This window comes from Melanerpes formicivorus, unplaced genomic scaffold (assembly GCF_026170545.1).
Source record: "Melanerpes formicivorus ecotype bairdi unplaced genomic scaffold, bMelFor1.0.p_v2 SCAF_1, whole genome shotgun sequence".
NCBI lineage: Eukaryota > Metazoa > Chordata > Aves > Piciformes > Picidae > Melanerpes > Melanerpes formicivorus.
In genome coordinates, this window is record NW_027142353.1 from 56,109,923 (window position 1) to 56,126,861 (window position 16,939).

Below are 16,939 nucleotides of genomic sequence, written 5' to 3' on the forward strand. Positions count from 1 at the left end.
TCAATTCTTCACCTGGCACACCTTAGTTATGTTTGCCAGTAAGTGAATCCAATTGGCATTCTGTGGGAGTTTGAGGACTTCTGTTGCACGTGACACATTTTTCCTCTGGATGCTCCCTCCAGGCCTGAGCTCAGAACCAGCTCAGAAGGCTGACAGCCTCTTCTGGCCAGAGATGCTCATGTGTGATTGTGCTCTCTGCTTGGCTTCTAGCTGCTTCAGTGTTACCCATGAAGTCTTAGCATGCATCTCACACTGCTTTTGCAGCAAAAGGCTGGCATTACACACCTGTTAGACTTTCCTGGTGTTCAGGAGGAAGTAATTTCTGTATGCTGTCTATCATTGAAGTGCAAGTCTTGTGATAAACTTGGAAGTTTGAAACTATTCTTGTCTTTTCCTACCTGCAGGAAGAGGGCAATTCACTTTCCCTAACAACAGGTTGTTCCCTGGTCATCCCCACAGGCTGCTGCTGCAGTCCCAGAGGGGACTGAGCTGCTCACATGCTCTGTAGTGAGCACCACAAAATCTGCTTCTACCCTTGTGCCTGTGGTTATTTTGGAAGTCCTGCCACTTCTGTCCTGCTGATGACTTGGTGCCACTGTCTCTTTAACAGGTTTTGAAAAGTGGTTTATCTTAATTTTTTTCAGTCTCTTTCAGTTTCCTAAAAGACTGTGTCATCCTTTGATGTTTTTTTCCTGCATCAGCATCCCACCCTTTTTACCTCAGGCTGCCTTACTCACAGAGAAACCTTCCGGTGTTGACTGGCTCTGATGCAACTGCTCTTCTGAAATGGAGATGTGCCAGCGCTGGCCTCAGCCCAGCACTGTGTATTTCTCGTTCCCTCAGAGGAACGATTGCTCTAAATAAAGAAGGACAGATGCAAAGCTTGTTTTGTAAAGCATATTGAAAGCTTCTGTTATTGCAAATTGCCTTTTCCATGGGGCATACTTGGGTTTTAATTCAGGTGGTTCAATTCACTAATTCGTGTGATTGAAATTCCTTTTATCAATTATCTTTCAATGGAGCAATGCACTAGTTCAGTAAAAGCTTTCTAGCTGAAGTGAATTCTTTATTCATTTAAATAGCACACTCATTTGTTATTCAGATACTGGTTTGCCAAAAGCTATCATAGGAATCTGGCTACTTGATTTGTCATGCTTTCAGAAAGCCTTAATTTTTTTTGCCTGTCCTTGATTTAACTTACATACTGCCAATATTTCCAAAGGAGACCCTAGAGAACTGATGACTGGCTTGAATTTTTCCCCTTTGCATTACTGTTTTCATTAGCAATACAGAGGAACTTTACAGAAGTGAGAATGTAAATAAGACAGGTAAACAAAGGACACCTTGTTGGGATAAGGTACCTTTCAGTATCATAAAAAATATCTGAGAGAGAGCTGGGAATGAAATCCCAGCTATTAAATTGCAATGATCTTATATTTTAGGCTAATTTAAACAAAAAAATGTAGTGGCATCTCCCCAGGGAAGTCCACATCCATGATTCTTATCTAACTCAGCTTGCTGGGGCACAGGGATGGGATTCTGAGTTCAGCTGTGTGAAATCTGGCAGCCAGCTCAAACACAGAAGCACAAATTCTTGTTCCCATGGCAGGCAAGGCTGCAGGGTGGGCTCTGCCCTGAAGGTTATGGCATGAGCAGCACACAGTGGGTTTGGTTTTTAAAAAGCCCTGATCCTCAGGTTACAACTGTGCTGAAATACCATCCATCTTAGAAGGCTGGTTTAACTCCTCATTTTGTGGAACAGGAGTTTGTTTGAATTGTGACGTACTTACTGCTATTCTCATCTTAGTTTTTCATTAAAGAAAACCACCAAATTGTTTCCTAATACCCCAGCATGACTTTCACAGTATCACAGTATCACCCAGGTTGGAAAGGACCTCGAGGATCATCGAGTCCAACCTGACACCGCAGACCCCATGACTAGACCATGGCACCAAGTGCCACGTCCAATCTCCCCTTGAACGCCTCCAGGGTCGATGACTCAACCACCTCCCTGGGCAACCCGTTCCAATGCCGAATGACTCGCTCGGTGAAGAACTTCCTCCTCACCTCGAGTCTGAACCTCCCCTGGCGCAGCTTGAGACTGTGTCCCCTTGTTCTGGTGCTGGTTGCCTGGGAGAAGAGGCCAACTCCCTCCTGGCTACAACCACCCTTCAGGTAGTTGTAGAGGGCAATAAGGTCACCCCTGAGCCTCCTCTTCTCCAGGCTAAACAACCCCAGCTCCCTCAGCCTCTCCTCATAGGGCTTGTGTTCAAGGCCTCTCACCAGCCTTGTTGCCCTTCTCTGGACACGCTCAAGTGTCTCAATGTCCTTCTTAAACTGAGGAGCCCAGAACTGGACACAGTACTCAAGGTGCGGCCTAACCAGAGCAGAGTACAGGGGCACTATGACCTCCCTGCTCCTGCTGGCCACACTATTCCTAATGCAGGCCAGAATGCTATTGGCCCTCCTGGCCACCTGAGCACACTGCTGGCTCATATTCAGGTGGCTGTCGATCAGCACACCCAGGTCCCTCTCTGTCTGGGAGCTCTCCAGCCACTCCGACCCCAGCCTATACCTCTGCATGGGATTGCCATAGCCAAAGTGCAGCACTCGGCACTTGGACTTGTTGAAAGCCATCCCATTGGACTCTGCCCATCTGTCCAGTCGGTCGAGGTCCCTCTGCAGAGCCTTTCTACCCTCTAATTGACTAACATCTGCCCCTAACTTTGTGTCATCTGCAAACTTGCTGATGACTGACTCTACCCCTTCATCCAGATCATCGATGAATATGTTGAAGAGGACAGGGCCCAGCACTGATCCCTGGGGGACACCACTGGTGACTGGCCTCCAGCTGGATGCGGCACCGTTCACGACCACTCTCTGGGCCCGGCCCTCCAGCCAGTTCCTAACCCAGCACAGAGTGTAGTGGTCCAATCCACAGGCTGACAGCTTAGTCAGCAGTTTGCTGTGGGGGACGGTGTCAAAGGCCTTGCTGAAGTCTAGGTAGACCACATCCACAGGCCTCCCCACATCCACCAGGCGGGTCACCTGATCATAGAAAGAGATCAGGTTGGAGAGGCAGGATCTGCCCTTCCTGAATCCATGTTGGCTGGACCTGAGCCCTTGGCCATCCTTCAGGTGCGCAGTTATTGCTGCCAGGATAATCTGCTCCATCACTTTCCCTGGCACTGAGGTCAGGCTGACTGGCCTGTAGTTTCCAGGTTCCTCCATCCGACCCTTCTTGTGGATGGGGACCACGTTGGCCAGTTTCCAGTCATCTGGGACCTCACCAGTGAGCCAGGACTGGAGGAAAATGACACCCCACACTAGATCAGGCTGGCCAGAGCCTCAGCCAGCCTGCTCTTAAACACCTCCAGGGATGGGGCCTCAACCACCTCCCTGGACAACCCATTCCAGGGCTTCACCACTCTCATGGTGAAGAACTTCCTCCTCACATCCAGCCTGAATCTCCCCACCTCCAGCTTCATTCTGTTCCCCCTAGTCCTATCAGGTCTCTTCCAACCTGGTCTGGTCTGGTCTAGTCTAGTCTAGTCTACCTGAGATCCTGAGAAGTCCCTCCCCAGCCCTCCTGTAGGCCCCCTTCAGATACTGGAAGGCCACAATTAGGTCACCTCAGAGCCTTCTCTTCTCCAGACTGAACAGCCCCAACTCCTTCAGTCTGTCCTCATAGGAGAGGTGTTCCAGCCCTCTGATCATCCTTGTGGCCCTTCTCTGGATACTCTTCAGCACCTCCACATCCCTCTTGTAATAGGGGCTCCAGAACTGGACGCAGTACTCCACGTGGGGTCTCACCAGAGCTGAGTAGAGGGGGAGGATCACCTCCCTTGACCTGCTGGCCACACTTCTCCTGATGCAGCCCAGGATCTGATTGGCTTTCCAGGCTGCAAGTGCACACTGAGAGCTCATGTTGAGCTCTTATTCAAGTTCAAAATATTACAAATTCTCACCTTTCTTTTTCTGATACCAAAGTAAGACTCTTACTACAAACAAGTTTTCTAATGTGCCTTTAGCTTACTTATTAGTAATAATCTAACAAGGTGAAAGAAGGAAACTATGGAAAAGTGTATCATACAGATATTTTACTTATAAATATTTCCTACCTAAGAATGATAGTATCATAGTAGTATCATGGTATCATTCAGGGTTGGAAGGGACCACAAGGATCATCTAGTTCCAACCCCCCTGCCATGGGCAGGGACACCCCACACTAGATCAGCCTGGCCAGAGCCTCATCCAGCCTGGGCTTAAACACCTCCAGGGACGGGGCCTCGACCACCTCCCTGGACAACCCATTCCAGGGTTTCACCACTCTGATGGTGAAGAACCTCCTCCTCACATCTAGCCTGAATCTCCCCACCTCCAGCTTCATTCCATTCCCCCTAGTCCTATCACTACCTGATAGCTCTTCCCTGTGTTCCTCAGAGAGAGGCTTAGGTCCTGATATATTTGTAGTCATGTGTAAGGAGTGACAGCACTAAGATTTAATTGATAGAAAGGAAAAGGCTTTTTTTTTTCCCCAGTGTTCAAACAAGCTAAGGGAACTGTTCATCCCATTCCAGTGCATTTTGTACAAAGAAAAGTTCCTAATTGTTGTAGACAAGGCCTTAAAAGATCTGGTTCCTCATAAGGCTACACATTGGATATGGTAGTATGCAATATTAATAGAGCTTTGTATGTTGGAGTATAAAGGGATCTCACTGTCAGGAAGTGAAGAAATGGAGACAATAAGCACCAAGAACTAAATCAGCATTCAAGGAATATTCTGAATGCTACCATAAAAGTAGCTAAAGTGAAAACTGAGGTTTGAGTCTTCAGAGATTGTTTTATATGGTGTTGGTACTAATAAAATATAACTCAAATTGATTCTTAGAGTTTTGGGGTTTTTAAATGGAGAACATTTTTTAAAACATTCTAGTGCTTTGATTACTACATTGCTGTAAGATTCTACTCTGATACCTTGCACAAAGAACAATGTGAAAAATACTGCTAGTGTCTCTCGTGTCAGCTGGTTCTTTCTTACTGACTGGTACTTACTTACTGACATCTGTATGACATTTTCATTTGACTAGGTTATTAAATCTTTTAAACCCCATGTGAGAAGAGCACTGTTAAAAGGCTCCACATTGTTACTCTGCTGTAGTTACTACCTAGAAAAGTCCAAAAGTCTTTTGTCTCTCAATCTATCCCTTTCCCTTCTGCCTTTTTTTCCTCTTTATTGTAGCAGCAGCCCTTTGTACAGTCAGATGTGGCAGGAGCAAGTCCTCACTCACCTTGTTCTGCCCCTCACCATGTCCTGGAATAATGTTCTCTTCAGTCACTTAGCACAGGCTTCTTTTCCTCTGCTAGTCCTTTCACCCATGCCAAGATTGTCATTGTTCTTACAGTCTTTTCATCTCAGAAAGAGGTCAGTCAGCATGTCAGCACTCTAATAGTCCTCTGGAGGATGGCCACAGCTGAATGCAAGAGGGTAGATGTTGATGGCTGCCACAGCCATTTGCATAAGCTCTAGGCAGTTGCAATTGTGACTGATGAATGATGAAAAGAAAGTCCATATGTCTACAACAGTTTTTCCTTCCCTGTCTTAATTTGTATCATTTACTGTCATTGAGGGTATGTACCATAAATCTGGGAAGCTTAAGCATTTTAGAGTTACTTTGCTGAATGCAACACAAGGAAGAGAAACACAGACTTAACCAAGTGGAGGTCCTCACAAAGTTGGCCAGTTAGTGTCTCAGTGCTTTCTCCCTACCTTGCATCACTCATTGATACCTTTGCTGTTCCACCTCACAGAGTTCAGCTTGGCTCCCTTCATCATCCTCCTGGATGCTGGCAAAAGGCTACTGCTTGGTACACTACTGTGGTACAGTTGCTGGCCCAGGTGGAATGGTCTTGAGGGCACCAAAAGAAAGGAATGAATGGAGCTGCTCTTAACCAGATAAGAGTGCACAGGTGGCTTCAGAACAGATAACTACAGGGAGCATTTACAGTGGAAATCACTGTAGAGTGGTTTTCCCCTTTTTTGTTTCAGATACTATTTTTCACAGAACTACAGCCTGGCTCATTCCCTCTTAAAAGGCTTCTCACCCTGTGGGTTTCCAAAAGCCAAAAGAACTGCTGTAGTTTAATTCCATGTTGAAATGTGCTGTACAGAAGAGGTGACATTTCAAACAAACACCGACATCTGAGTCACTTCATTTGCTAAATAGGCATTCATTAACATGCTCTGCAGCAGTGAAGAGTGTTAAACTGGGGTGTTACATTGTACTGCTCAGAACTCCAGTCTTACTGGATGAAGTGATTTTTGCTTGTTCTCCAAACTTCTATTAGTCTGATTTCTCTTATCTCACATGTGGCAAAGTAGAGGATTTCATAGTCCTTTGAGCTAGAAGGTATCTTTCTATGTAGTTTTATGTGTGTGTCTGTATGGGTGTAAATCTACATGCACTGCACAAAAATGTATTCATCCACAGTAACAGGTGGTGCTTGGCAACACCTGTTACTGGGGTCACTCAACACTCCCATATTAAAACCCTAATTTTAGTTGCTTATAACTTTTGTCAAACTTAAACATTTGGGTTGAATGTTATGTGCCAGGTGTCTGCCTTAGGCTCATTTGCGGGAAGGGGGATGGGGAGAGGAATTTATCAGCAAAATTGTTACTGCCAATTCAGGGAGCAGAGACCAGGGCACTGGTTTGTCTGTGCTGAAAAATGAACTATTGCTGGTTGAGATGTTCCAGCAGCTTTCCTCATCCAAAGCCAAAAGTTGCCAATGGAGATCCCCTGCAGCTAGGCATGTCTTTTACCAGCATCACGGAAATTCACTGTTCTACTGTGAATGCGCCTCCATCTGGCTAAATTATGGGCCTGTGAAAATACTTGGTAGAATTTTGTTGACAGCTACCCAGACAGACTGCCCATCATGTCTGTTTTCAAAGAGCAGTGCTGTGCTGGTGGCCCTTTGAATGCAAGATGCCCTTGAAGCAGCAGAGTACACCTTGGAGTCTGAGCATGGAGTGAAGCAGGCTGCTGTACACAGGGCCACCGTGCATTCCTCAGAGCAAAGGCAAGCAGATCAGCTTGTGCTTACTCAGGATGAATAAACAGGAGGGAATGGCTGGCTGAAATCCAAAGGAACTGGTGATGAAGGAAGGGGAGTGATGGGCTGAGAATGGTAAGAGTGAAGGACACAGGGCTTTAAGAACTATCTGAGGAGAAATGCAGAGGAGACAGACCAGTATGATAGGGCAGATAGACTGAGAAGGCATGTCCATGCAGGATGGTCATCCCTGCAGAAAAATACTGTGGGATTTATGTAGTTCCTGCCTAACCAGATGAAATATTCCACTAATATCACTGGTTTGAGGAGCTGCAGTGTCTTTAGACAGGACTACAACCTGTACTGCTGCCAGTGGCTCCCCTGTTCGAGTGTATTGACTTGAAGTTTGCTAAGAAGTTTGCATGATTTCATCTGATGCTCTCTTGGGAGACAGTTGTTCAATTTACTTCTGCCTTATAGAAACATCAACATTTGTTTATTAGGGGTTTGGGCTGTGCTTTTTAGTATTTCTTAGCTTTTGCCTACTCAACCTGCACTGCAAGGATTATTGTCTACAGGCAAATGCCTTTATAAAACACTACAGTGGTTTCTGACTGTATAATCTGGAATCTGTACTACATTTGTAGCAAGTTGGAGTCCCCATCACTGGAGGTGTTTAGGAAGAGACTGGATGGGGTGCTTGGTGCCATGGATTAGTTGATTAGATAGTGTTGGATGATAGGTTGGGCTTGATGATCTCAAAGGTCTCTTCCAATCTGGTCTGGTCTGGTCTGGTCTATTCTATTCTATTCTATGTTAGGAAAATTGCACTAGTAAGGCAGTCACTGATAGCAAAGTGGGATGCTGTTTCACCTCGGTTGCAAGAACATTTGAACAGACTGCTCATATTATTTTTAACTGTTGTCCTTTCTTGAATGTTGTGGGAATTAGAAACAAACTGCCTGATCCAAAATTCTCTGTTTCATATTACTAGGCATTTTCCCATAAAAATCTGAAGAAATGCCACAGAACCTGATCAAAGTTTAAAGTCAGTTTGTTATTTGAATAATGATGATTTATTTTTTTTTATAGGTAAAGCCTCAGCCAAGAAACTGACAAAAAAGGTAAGCAAAATGTTCCTTCTCTTCTTCAAAAGAACTTGCATTTTTACTGCTACCCAAGTGATCAGACTTCTTTAAAACTGGCTTTATATTTTCTTGTTTCTTTAAAGGAGGTAGATGCTGCACTGCAGTCTGTTGCCAAAGCTAAACCAGGACCGAACTTTTTTAGGCAGCTTGAGGATAAAGGTAAGGAGCACTTTCGATACTGAAAAATACATCTTGCTTTTTATCTCATTATATGGTATGACTTAAATGTCTTTTTAAGGGTGGTTTCATGGATTTGTCTTCATCTCAGCCTGTAGCTGCCTCCTTGGCAAATCTGTGTTATGCAAGAGAGTAAAGAAGGAGAGCTGGGAACTGAAAGCCTTCTGAGGTGCAGGAGAAGACATGAAAGAGATTGGAAAGTCTGCTTGGAGAAGGGAAAGGGGATAAAAGAATGAATTCAGCACAAAATGGACTTTTAAGACTTATTACTGAAATGCTATTTCACTAGTTAACTTAAATGCATAGAAACTAAGAATAAAATTTGGCTCTAGTCATGTAAAGTGGCATCCCTGATTCCAAGAGCAGTTGAACTCCCTCTTCAGGAGTGCAGTGGCCCATCACGTTGATGAGCTTCAGTTTCTTTACACCCAGCATTTCCACTTCTTATCAGCCTGCATAAAGAGAAAACTCTGAGAGCTGGGATATTGTTTGTATAACAGCAGAGAATTAAAGAACACCAAGTAAATACCTCATTAACATAAATTAATTGAAGGGAGAAAACAAACAAGAGGATCAAGGAAACCAAATAGAGGAGTAATTAACCATTTCACCAGTAACAAAGACTGAAATCCCCAAACTAATGAGAATGACTGACAACGTCTATTCACAGACTTTCTGTATGGAAGAGTTCAGCCTGAATCCCTTATCCCATGAATGCTTCTGGAAAATAAAGCTGCCTTTGCACTGCTGCGGTGCCTTGGCAGGCATGAGTCCCCGCTCTCTCCATGCACAGCAGATCCCTAGGCACGGCTGGCAGCTTGTGCCAAGAAAGCAGCCTCCTATCTCAGCCTGCAGCATTTTGCCTGCCCTTTGACCTCCTGGCCTCTTCTGCCTGGGATTGTTTTCTTGCATCTTTGTGTAGACAGGGAGGGTCTTCAGCTGGGTGTCTCGCCTGTCAGTCTGCTCTGGCAACCCCCAGCGTATCTCAGCAGCCGTGAAACATCTCAGAACAGGTCAAACAATTTTTTCCTCTTCTAGGGGAAAGCTGGACCTGCTACTGATTTTTCGGTATTACTGCCTTTTCAGATCACTGATCATCATTAGCAATCATCATCATTAATCATCCAGCTTTCCCAGGATGGGGTTTAAAGGATCCACAGTCTTTAATTCTTGGATATTCTTTCTTTATCTCTACTTTTTAAAAAAAGCCTTTCTAGTGGTTGACACTGCAAATCCCCAAAGCACTCCACCTGGGAAAACAAGGACTCTGCCAACAGAAAGTGAAAACCTACTGAGTCAGCACAGCCTCCTTTTATTGCACCTCTCTCAGCTGACTGCTTGGCACAAGGTGGGCTGGGTGAGGTGCCCAGCCTGGCATCTTTTGCACTCTGGACAGGACATTGTTTAGGACTATGGGTCTGTATACTCTGTCTTTCAAAGGTCAGGTGGGAGTTTGAGGTGGAACATTCAGTACAGTCATCTATATGTCTCCACAGCGTAGAGTTTTCACATTTTTTTTTGTCATAATGCTTTGAAGCTTTTGCTTTGAAATGCGTTATTTTGTTTCCTGGGCTGGGGACGGTCCACCCTCCCCACCCCCAGCCTGACCCAGAGTCCCCCCACAGCTGCCCCTTCAGCCTGTGCATGCCCAGGTGCTCCCTGGGGAGCAGCAAAAACCACTCCTTGGCTGTTGGATTCATCCCTGCTGGTTGGGGCTGAGCAGGGAATGGTCACGAGGTCTGTGGTGACAGGTTGGACTCGATGATCTTTGAGATCTCTTCCAACCTTGGTGATACTGTGATTATATTTATACATTTTTAAGTGTACATATTTAGCTATTAAATACTGCTTTTACAAGTACCAGAATAATGACTCTACACACCTATGCCACTCTTTGGCCGAGATTATTTTAACTACATTTAAATTGTTATTTAAATTACAAGCAAGTGGAAAACTGTCATCAGGCCAGTTTGTAAAAAACAAAAGCATAATGCTGGGGAATTCTGCCTTCTAGTGGGCAATTTTAAAATTGATGCCATTTCAGGGTAGAGATTTCCAGGGAGGAATAGGGAGGGTTCATTTAGTGTTAGAAAATGACAGTATTTTGCCAGTGCTGACTGCAAATGCTTGGCTGCAAGTGTGCTGAGTCATTCAACTTCATGTGAGCTTTTATCTTTCAAACTGTGCTTGGACACGAATTGAATTTTCTGTGATTTTAGTAGTTTTAGTGCATCTTTTGTGTGTCCTTGTAATGATTACTGTAGGATAAAAAGAAAATTACCAAAATATTTCATTTACTTTAGGGCTCAGATGAATTGACCATGCACTAGTGAAAGGATAATAAAAGATCTTTTAAGGAAATGAGTCCACAACTCTAAAAGCCTTCTCTCAAATTACTTTAGCATAGTCAGTCTGCCAGAAAATGGCAGGCAGGCTGTGGGTTTGCTGTAGGACACTGATACAGGTTTTAAAGAACAAACAAGAGTTTGTATTTATATTCTTTTTAACTTTTTACCTATTTCATTGTAGTGACTTTTCAATCAGTTGTGTGATAAGATGATGGAAACTGAGTCGGTGTCTCCTCCCTGTCATTTCTTGCACGGCTCTTCTTTCCAGCTCTCTGCAAGTCGAGTGAATAGAGCCATCATGCTTCTCCTTTGCTCCAATAAGCAGGGTGTTGTCTTTAGATTGATCTTTTCTTTACATCCTACTATCTCTACATAAATTTTGCAGATTCTTCATGTAAAATATTGTAAGGTAGTGTTCCCTGTCTATGCAAACCTTTCCAGGTGCTCAGCATTTTGTATCTTGAATATTACTTTTGGTTTTTTTTTTGTCTGAGTTTACCTAATCCGCCACGTTAATGTCCTTTCAAATGCTTTGATAAATATGGTTTTTACAGGACTCCTTTGAATGTGTGATCTCTTCTTTTCTATCCCAACAATGGGCTCTCATTGTTCTGTTTTATCTAGTGTAAGCTGCTTGTCTTCACCTTCCAGGTTTTCCCTAGATTATCCCTGTGCAGCACATCTCAAGACAGGCAAGAGGCAGACTCCCTCTTCTTGGCCAGTGATGTTGGCCTTCATCGCTTGCTGGTTAAATTTTTAGTCATGGATCTTTATGCTGATACCATTGCAGTCCATGACTAGGAGTTGTTTCCTATATAGACTTGAAAAGTTTCTTCCTTGTCTTCCTTTAAACATTCTTTTGCTCTGTCACACATGAAACAAAAGTAGGAGCAAGAATCTTGGTCACTGCCCATCACACTGTTTCCTTGATTTCTTTTCCTTCCCTATCTGTTTCTATCCCTTTATAAAAATCTTTTCTTTTATTCTAGGTGTATAAGCTGAAAAAAACGAAGGAGTTCCTCTCTTTGGTTTCAAATACGTAGACATCGTGGACACTTTGTCTAGGAACATGATTCCAAGTTTTGCATCAATGCAAAGGATAATTAACATTTTTGGAAAGGCAGTAACTAGTACTGTCCTGCATGCTAGATACGAGGGCGAGTAGCCCTATTTTGATGGAGAGGAAAGCTGAGATGTGAAACCAGAGTGAATTTGCAACGGGACCAGCATTAGACTTTTTCTGATGTTGTCAGACTCTTGCATTCAGAAATGTAATATTTCTAAACTCTGATACGTAAAGTGTTAAGTCACTTTCAGCGGTCCAGTACAAATGGTATTGGCTCTGCATAGTAATTTATCAGAAGTTAAGTATCACCAAATCTTAAGTGGATTCCTTATCTATCAATTAACTAAATCTAAATTATGAAAAATGCTTTATCTTTGCACAGATAGGCATGTTTGAACTTCAGTATTTTAAGCAGCTTCAGCATTATACAATGCTCAGCTCACAAGTTAAAAGTAGCTCAGTTATTTTGAAAAGTGATTTATAAAGAAGTCCTTTACATTTTTTCTCCAAACATCATTGCAGGGCAGATGGTTCAGATTCTGTTGTTTAACCACCCTTGTTATGTGCTCTCTATCTTTAGCTCCTACGCTCTATTTTGACGCTATCACATCTTTGTGTTTGTTCAGGCTTTTCACTTAAGGCGGTGTTTCAAAGGAAAACACTGGAATTTTCCTTCAAAAGGGGGGGAAATACTTTCACCTTGTAGAAAGGACATGTTCCTATTTAAAAAATAAAAAAAGCAAGAAGCCTCCTCTTGGCACACAGCCCAGCAGTACTATCAGCACAATCTAGCAGCTTGGCAGCTTTGCGAGTTGCCATGTTCCCCTTGAGAATTAGAGGGAAGCTATTCTCCGCCTTCGCGAGCCTGCCAAAGGATGGAGGACTTTGATCCTTCAGGGCAACGTTAGAGTAGTTCTCCTCCCAGGTACTAAATGTGACAAAGCACATTTAATTTATTTGCCTTTTATATAAACATGGAATGTTTTCAGTGAGAATCCAAAGATTTAGTGTAGGCCTTTTGCTAATACCAAATAAACCTTAGTTTCTTGATTAGACATGAGCATTGATTAGTCTCGGGATAGGGAATTTTACCTTCAGAGCCCTAGAAAAGTAAAAACTTCATTAAATAATACAACATGGCTTACTTTAATAGCCTATTTAATACAATGTTAAACTACAGATTTTATATTTATAAGATTTGATATTGAAGTCTATCTGTGAGTGTTATTATTTCTTTTGCAAGTGATTTTTTAACTCTTTTATTTCAGGGTTGATATCTTATGCCGAGTATCTATTTTTGCTGACAATCCTTACAAGTAAGTATCATCTGTTTAAAATACATATGCATACTCTACTGCTAACAGTTTTCCAGGAACTCTTTCTGACATATTCTAATTTTTCTATTTCTGCACTACAGTAAAACATAAAGAACAATTGTATACAGAGTGATAAAGCTTTAATGTAAGTGGATATAACTTTAGCTGATTGCAACTTACTTCCATAGTGTCATCATGCCCCTGTACTCAGCACTGGTTAGGCCACACTTTGAGTACTGTGTCCAATTCTGGGCCCCTCAACTTAAGAAGGACATCGAGAATCTTGAACATGTCAACATGGGCAACGAGGCTGGGGAGAGGCCTTGAGCACAAGCCCTATGAGGAGAGGCTGAGGGAGCTGGGGGGAGACCTTCTTGCTCTCTACAACTACCTGAAGGGAGGTTGCAGCCGAGAGGGGGTGGTTCTCTTCACCCGGGCAACCAGCACCAGAACAAGAGAATACAGTCTCAAGCTGTGCCAGGGAAGTTTAGACTCAAAATGAGGAGAAAGTTCTTCACAGAGTAATAGTTGTTAGCCATTGGAATGGGCTGCCCAGGGAGGTGGTGGAGTCACCATCTCCAGAGGTGTTCAAGAGGGAATTGGACGTGGCACGTGGTGCCATGGTTTAGTAGCCATGAGGTTTTGGGTGACAGGTTGGACTTGATGATCTTTGAGGTCTCTTCAAACCTTATTGATTCTATGATTCTGTGATCATTGGTCCATATGAGTACTTCAAAAATCCCTGCACCATAGGATCAGAAGTGTCTTTCAACAGATTTTGAGAAAGGAGGCCTTGGTTGCAGGACCACATAATAAGGAGTGGAAGAACAGTGGGGGGAGATAAATAATTTGTCTTCTGGATGGTTTTAGATGGTTTAGTGGGATGTTATATTTCAGGCAGTTGTGTCTAAAGGATTTCTGTCTGTTATGTGTTCAGATACACAACGGATGATACACATGAACAGCAGAATTCTGCAGTGTCTTTTTGACTTTTTAAGTTGATTTTTTTCCTCTCTGTTTCTTTTGACTTAATTTTCTCCAAGTATTTTACACATATTTCTGATCCCTCCTTTGCCTTCTTCCTTTGTCATTGTAAGACGCTTTTTAAATAAACAATTGTGTGGTACCTGCTGTATCTTCAAGCAGCAGGCGTGTTTTATAGTGCATGGGAGTGGTCTTGGATATTAGAATTAGAATTACAATTACAATTACAATTGACCAGACCAGGTTGGAAGAGACCTTCAAGATCATCGTGTCCAACCCATCAACAAATCCAACCCACCTAAACAACTAAAAAATGGCACCAAGCAGCCCATCAAGTCTCCTCCTGAACACCTCCAGCGATGGTGACTCCACCACCTCCCCAGGCAGCCCATTCCAATGGGCAATCACTCTCTCTGTATAGAACTTCTTCCTAACCTCCAGCCTAAACCTCCCCTGGCGCAGCCTGAGACTGTGTCCTCTTGTTCTGGTACTGGCTGCCTGGGAGAAGAGACCAACCTCTGCCTGTCTACAGCCTCCCTTCAGGTAGTTGTAGAGAGCAATAAGGTCACCCCTGAGTCTCCTCCTCTCCAGGCTAAGCAACCCCAGCTCCCTCAGTCTCTCCTCATGGGGCTTGTGTTCCACACCCCTCGCCAACTACTTTGCCCTTCTCTGGACTTGTTCCAGCAAGTCAACATCCTTCCTAAACTGAGGGGCCCAGAACTGGACACAGTACTCGAGGTACAGCCTAACCAGTGCAGTGTATTTCCGGGCTTTCTCACTGATACATCCTCTATGGCATGCTTGCTGTCTCCCACTGCTGTTCTAATGAAGAGTAGGTGATGACAGAAAATATTGAGATTTTTTTAGATAATATGTCTGCAAAGAGCATTATGTAGTGAGGCCTTTAGACTAGTAGTAAAGGAGTCTTTGTAATAGTCCACATGCAGTCTTGTTTGACAGATTTACACAGGTCTAACATTTTGGGTAAGGGACTAAACTAGTCATACTGGATCTCATGGTAACAGTGGTTGAGGAAAGGAGAGAGTACAGCAGTCGTTCTTACCCCAATGGACTGCAGATGATTGAGCCTCATCACTTCCCTGCCTGTGAGTCCCATGGCAGGGACTTAGACAAAGTTTCCTTGGTATAGAAATCCACCCTCTTGTGGTGTATTAAAAACAGTAATGTTGGTCCCTCGGGAGTGAAGAGAACCTGTCCAGCCTTCACAGGTTAACGACTGTCGTACACCCCTCTCACACAGTTTTGGTAGCTCTTTTGCAACTTAAAATTGTTTCTCATCAGAGGTACACTAATTCCTAATACTCAGCATAGAATCATAGAATGCTAGGGGTTGGAAGGGACCTCCAGAGATTGGGTCCAACCCCTCTTCAAAGCAGGACCACTTAAGGTGTGTGACACAGGAATGTGTCTAGACGGGTTTTGAACATCTCAGGATGAAGGGTGATCTGAGCTAGTACACAAAATTAAATAGTATATATGGATTAAGATAACCTATTTAACATGCAAATATACTGTTTCACCAGTAGTGACTGTCCAGTGCTACGTGCAACTTGAACATGAGTCAAAGGGAGCCTGAAGGGTGACTGTTTACAAAGGCTTGTAGTGATAGGACGAGGGGCAATGTTTTCAAAGTCAAGAAGAGTAGATTTAAATTGGATGTTAGGAACAAGTTTGTTACCATGAGGGTGGTGGAACACTAGGCTGCCCAGGGAGGTAGTTGAGGCCCCATTCCTGCAGATGTTCAAGGTCAGGCTTGACAAGGCTGTAAGCAACCTGGAGAATATCCCTGCTTACTGGAGTGGGGTTGGACTAGATGTCCTTTGGAGGTCCCTTCCAACGCAAACTATTCTGATTCCATGTGTGTTCAAGTGTTTTTTATAATCAGAAATAATGAGAGTCTAGCCCAGTTAGAAGGCTAATTTTGAAACACTTGATGCAACTCAATAAAGAGGGATTTTATTTTTTTAAAGGACAACCATGCCAGCTACCTTATAACTTTAGAAGAATACAGAAGTTAAAGTTGCAGAAATAGATGCCAAAGGTTCTATTTCTTTAAAAACCTGTGACAGCTGAAGGTAAATTCAGCTGAAGGTAAATTCATGCTGATTTGTTGACTGGAACAATTAGAAAATTGAGGCAGTATTGGGGTAGGTTGTTCCACTTCTCCAGGCAATTAAGTAACATTGTTTTTCACCAAATTTATATGGGAATGTGTTGAACTGCAAAAACAAAGACACCTTTTGATGCAGGATAAAGACACAGTGCTAACGCTGCTTTCATTACGCAGAGGGTTATCAAATCTATCAGTTTGAAAGTAAATGTCAGCAGTGTTAGTGCCTCTGTCTTTGCTAACAAGTATCCCCTGTCAGTCAGTGCCAATACAGCCAATATACAACGTGTCTCTCTTGCTAGTGAGAATTAATGTGAGATTTCTTAAAGCAGCTTCTTCTAAGTCACCATGAGAGCAATTAGGAAACAGGAAAGGAGTCACTGTGCTGCCTGTCTGGTCAGCAGTGCCTGTAACAATACTGAGCTTGAAAATGTAATTTTGCAGCAGGCACATGCTTTACCTTGCCCCCTGTCATCCCTTTTTTCTGTGTGCCTTGTGTCATCATTATCTTTTCCCTTCCAGTCCGATATTGAATTCTATTTCCAGCAAGTGGTTAATGGAGCTTCTGGTAAAGCCCTGCCTAGCGAAGGAGCCCAAGAATTGAAGCTGTCACCTGCACTCAAAACTCCATTTCAATCAGCCAGTCACACAAGTTGACAGCTTGGTCAATTTCTGAATAGTTGGAAGGGAAAGCACCCAAGTCTAACCTG

General features: G+C 43.5%; 1 protein-coding gene across 1 annotated transcript in view; it reads left to right on the plus strand.

The window, feature by feature from the left end:
- The window catches only part of MICU2 (mitochondrial calcium uptake 2), a 155,291-nt gene that overhangs the window by 104,668 nt on the left and 33,684 nt on the right, over positions 1 to 16,939 (plus strand). Inside the window, exons 3-5 of the mRNA XM_068144055.1 lie at positions 8,152 to 8,183; positions 8,291 to 8,366; positions 13,067 to 13,114. Coding sequence (XP_068000156.1) covers positions 8,152 to 8,183; positions 8,291 to 8,366; positions 13,067 to 13,114 — 156 coding nt within the window. The remainder of the gene's footprint in view (positions 1 to 8,151; positions 8,184 to 8,290; positions 8,367 to 13,066; positions 13,115 to 16,939) is intronic.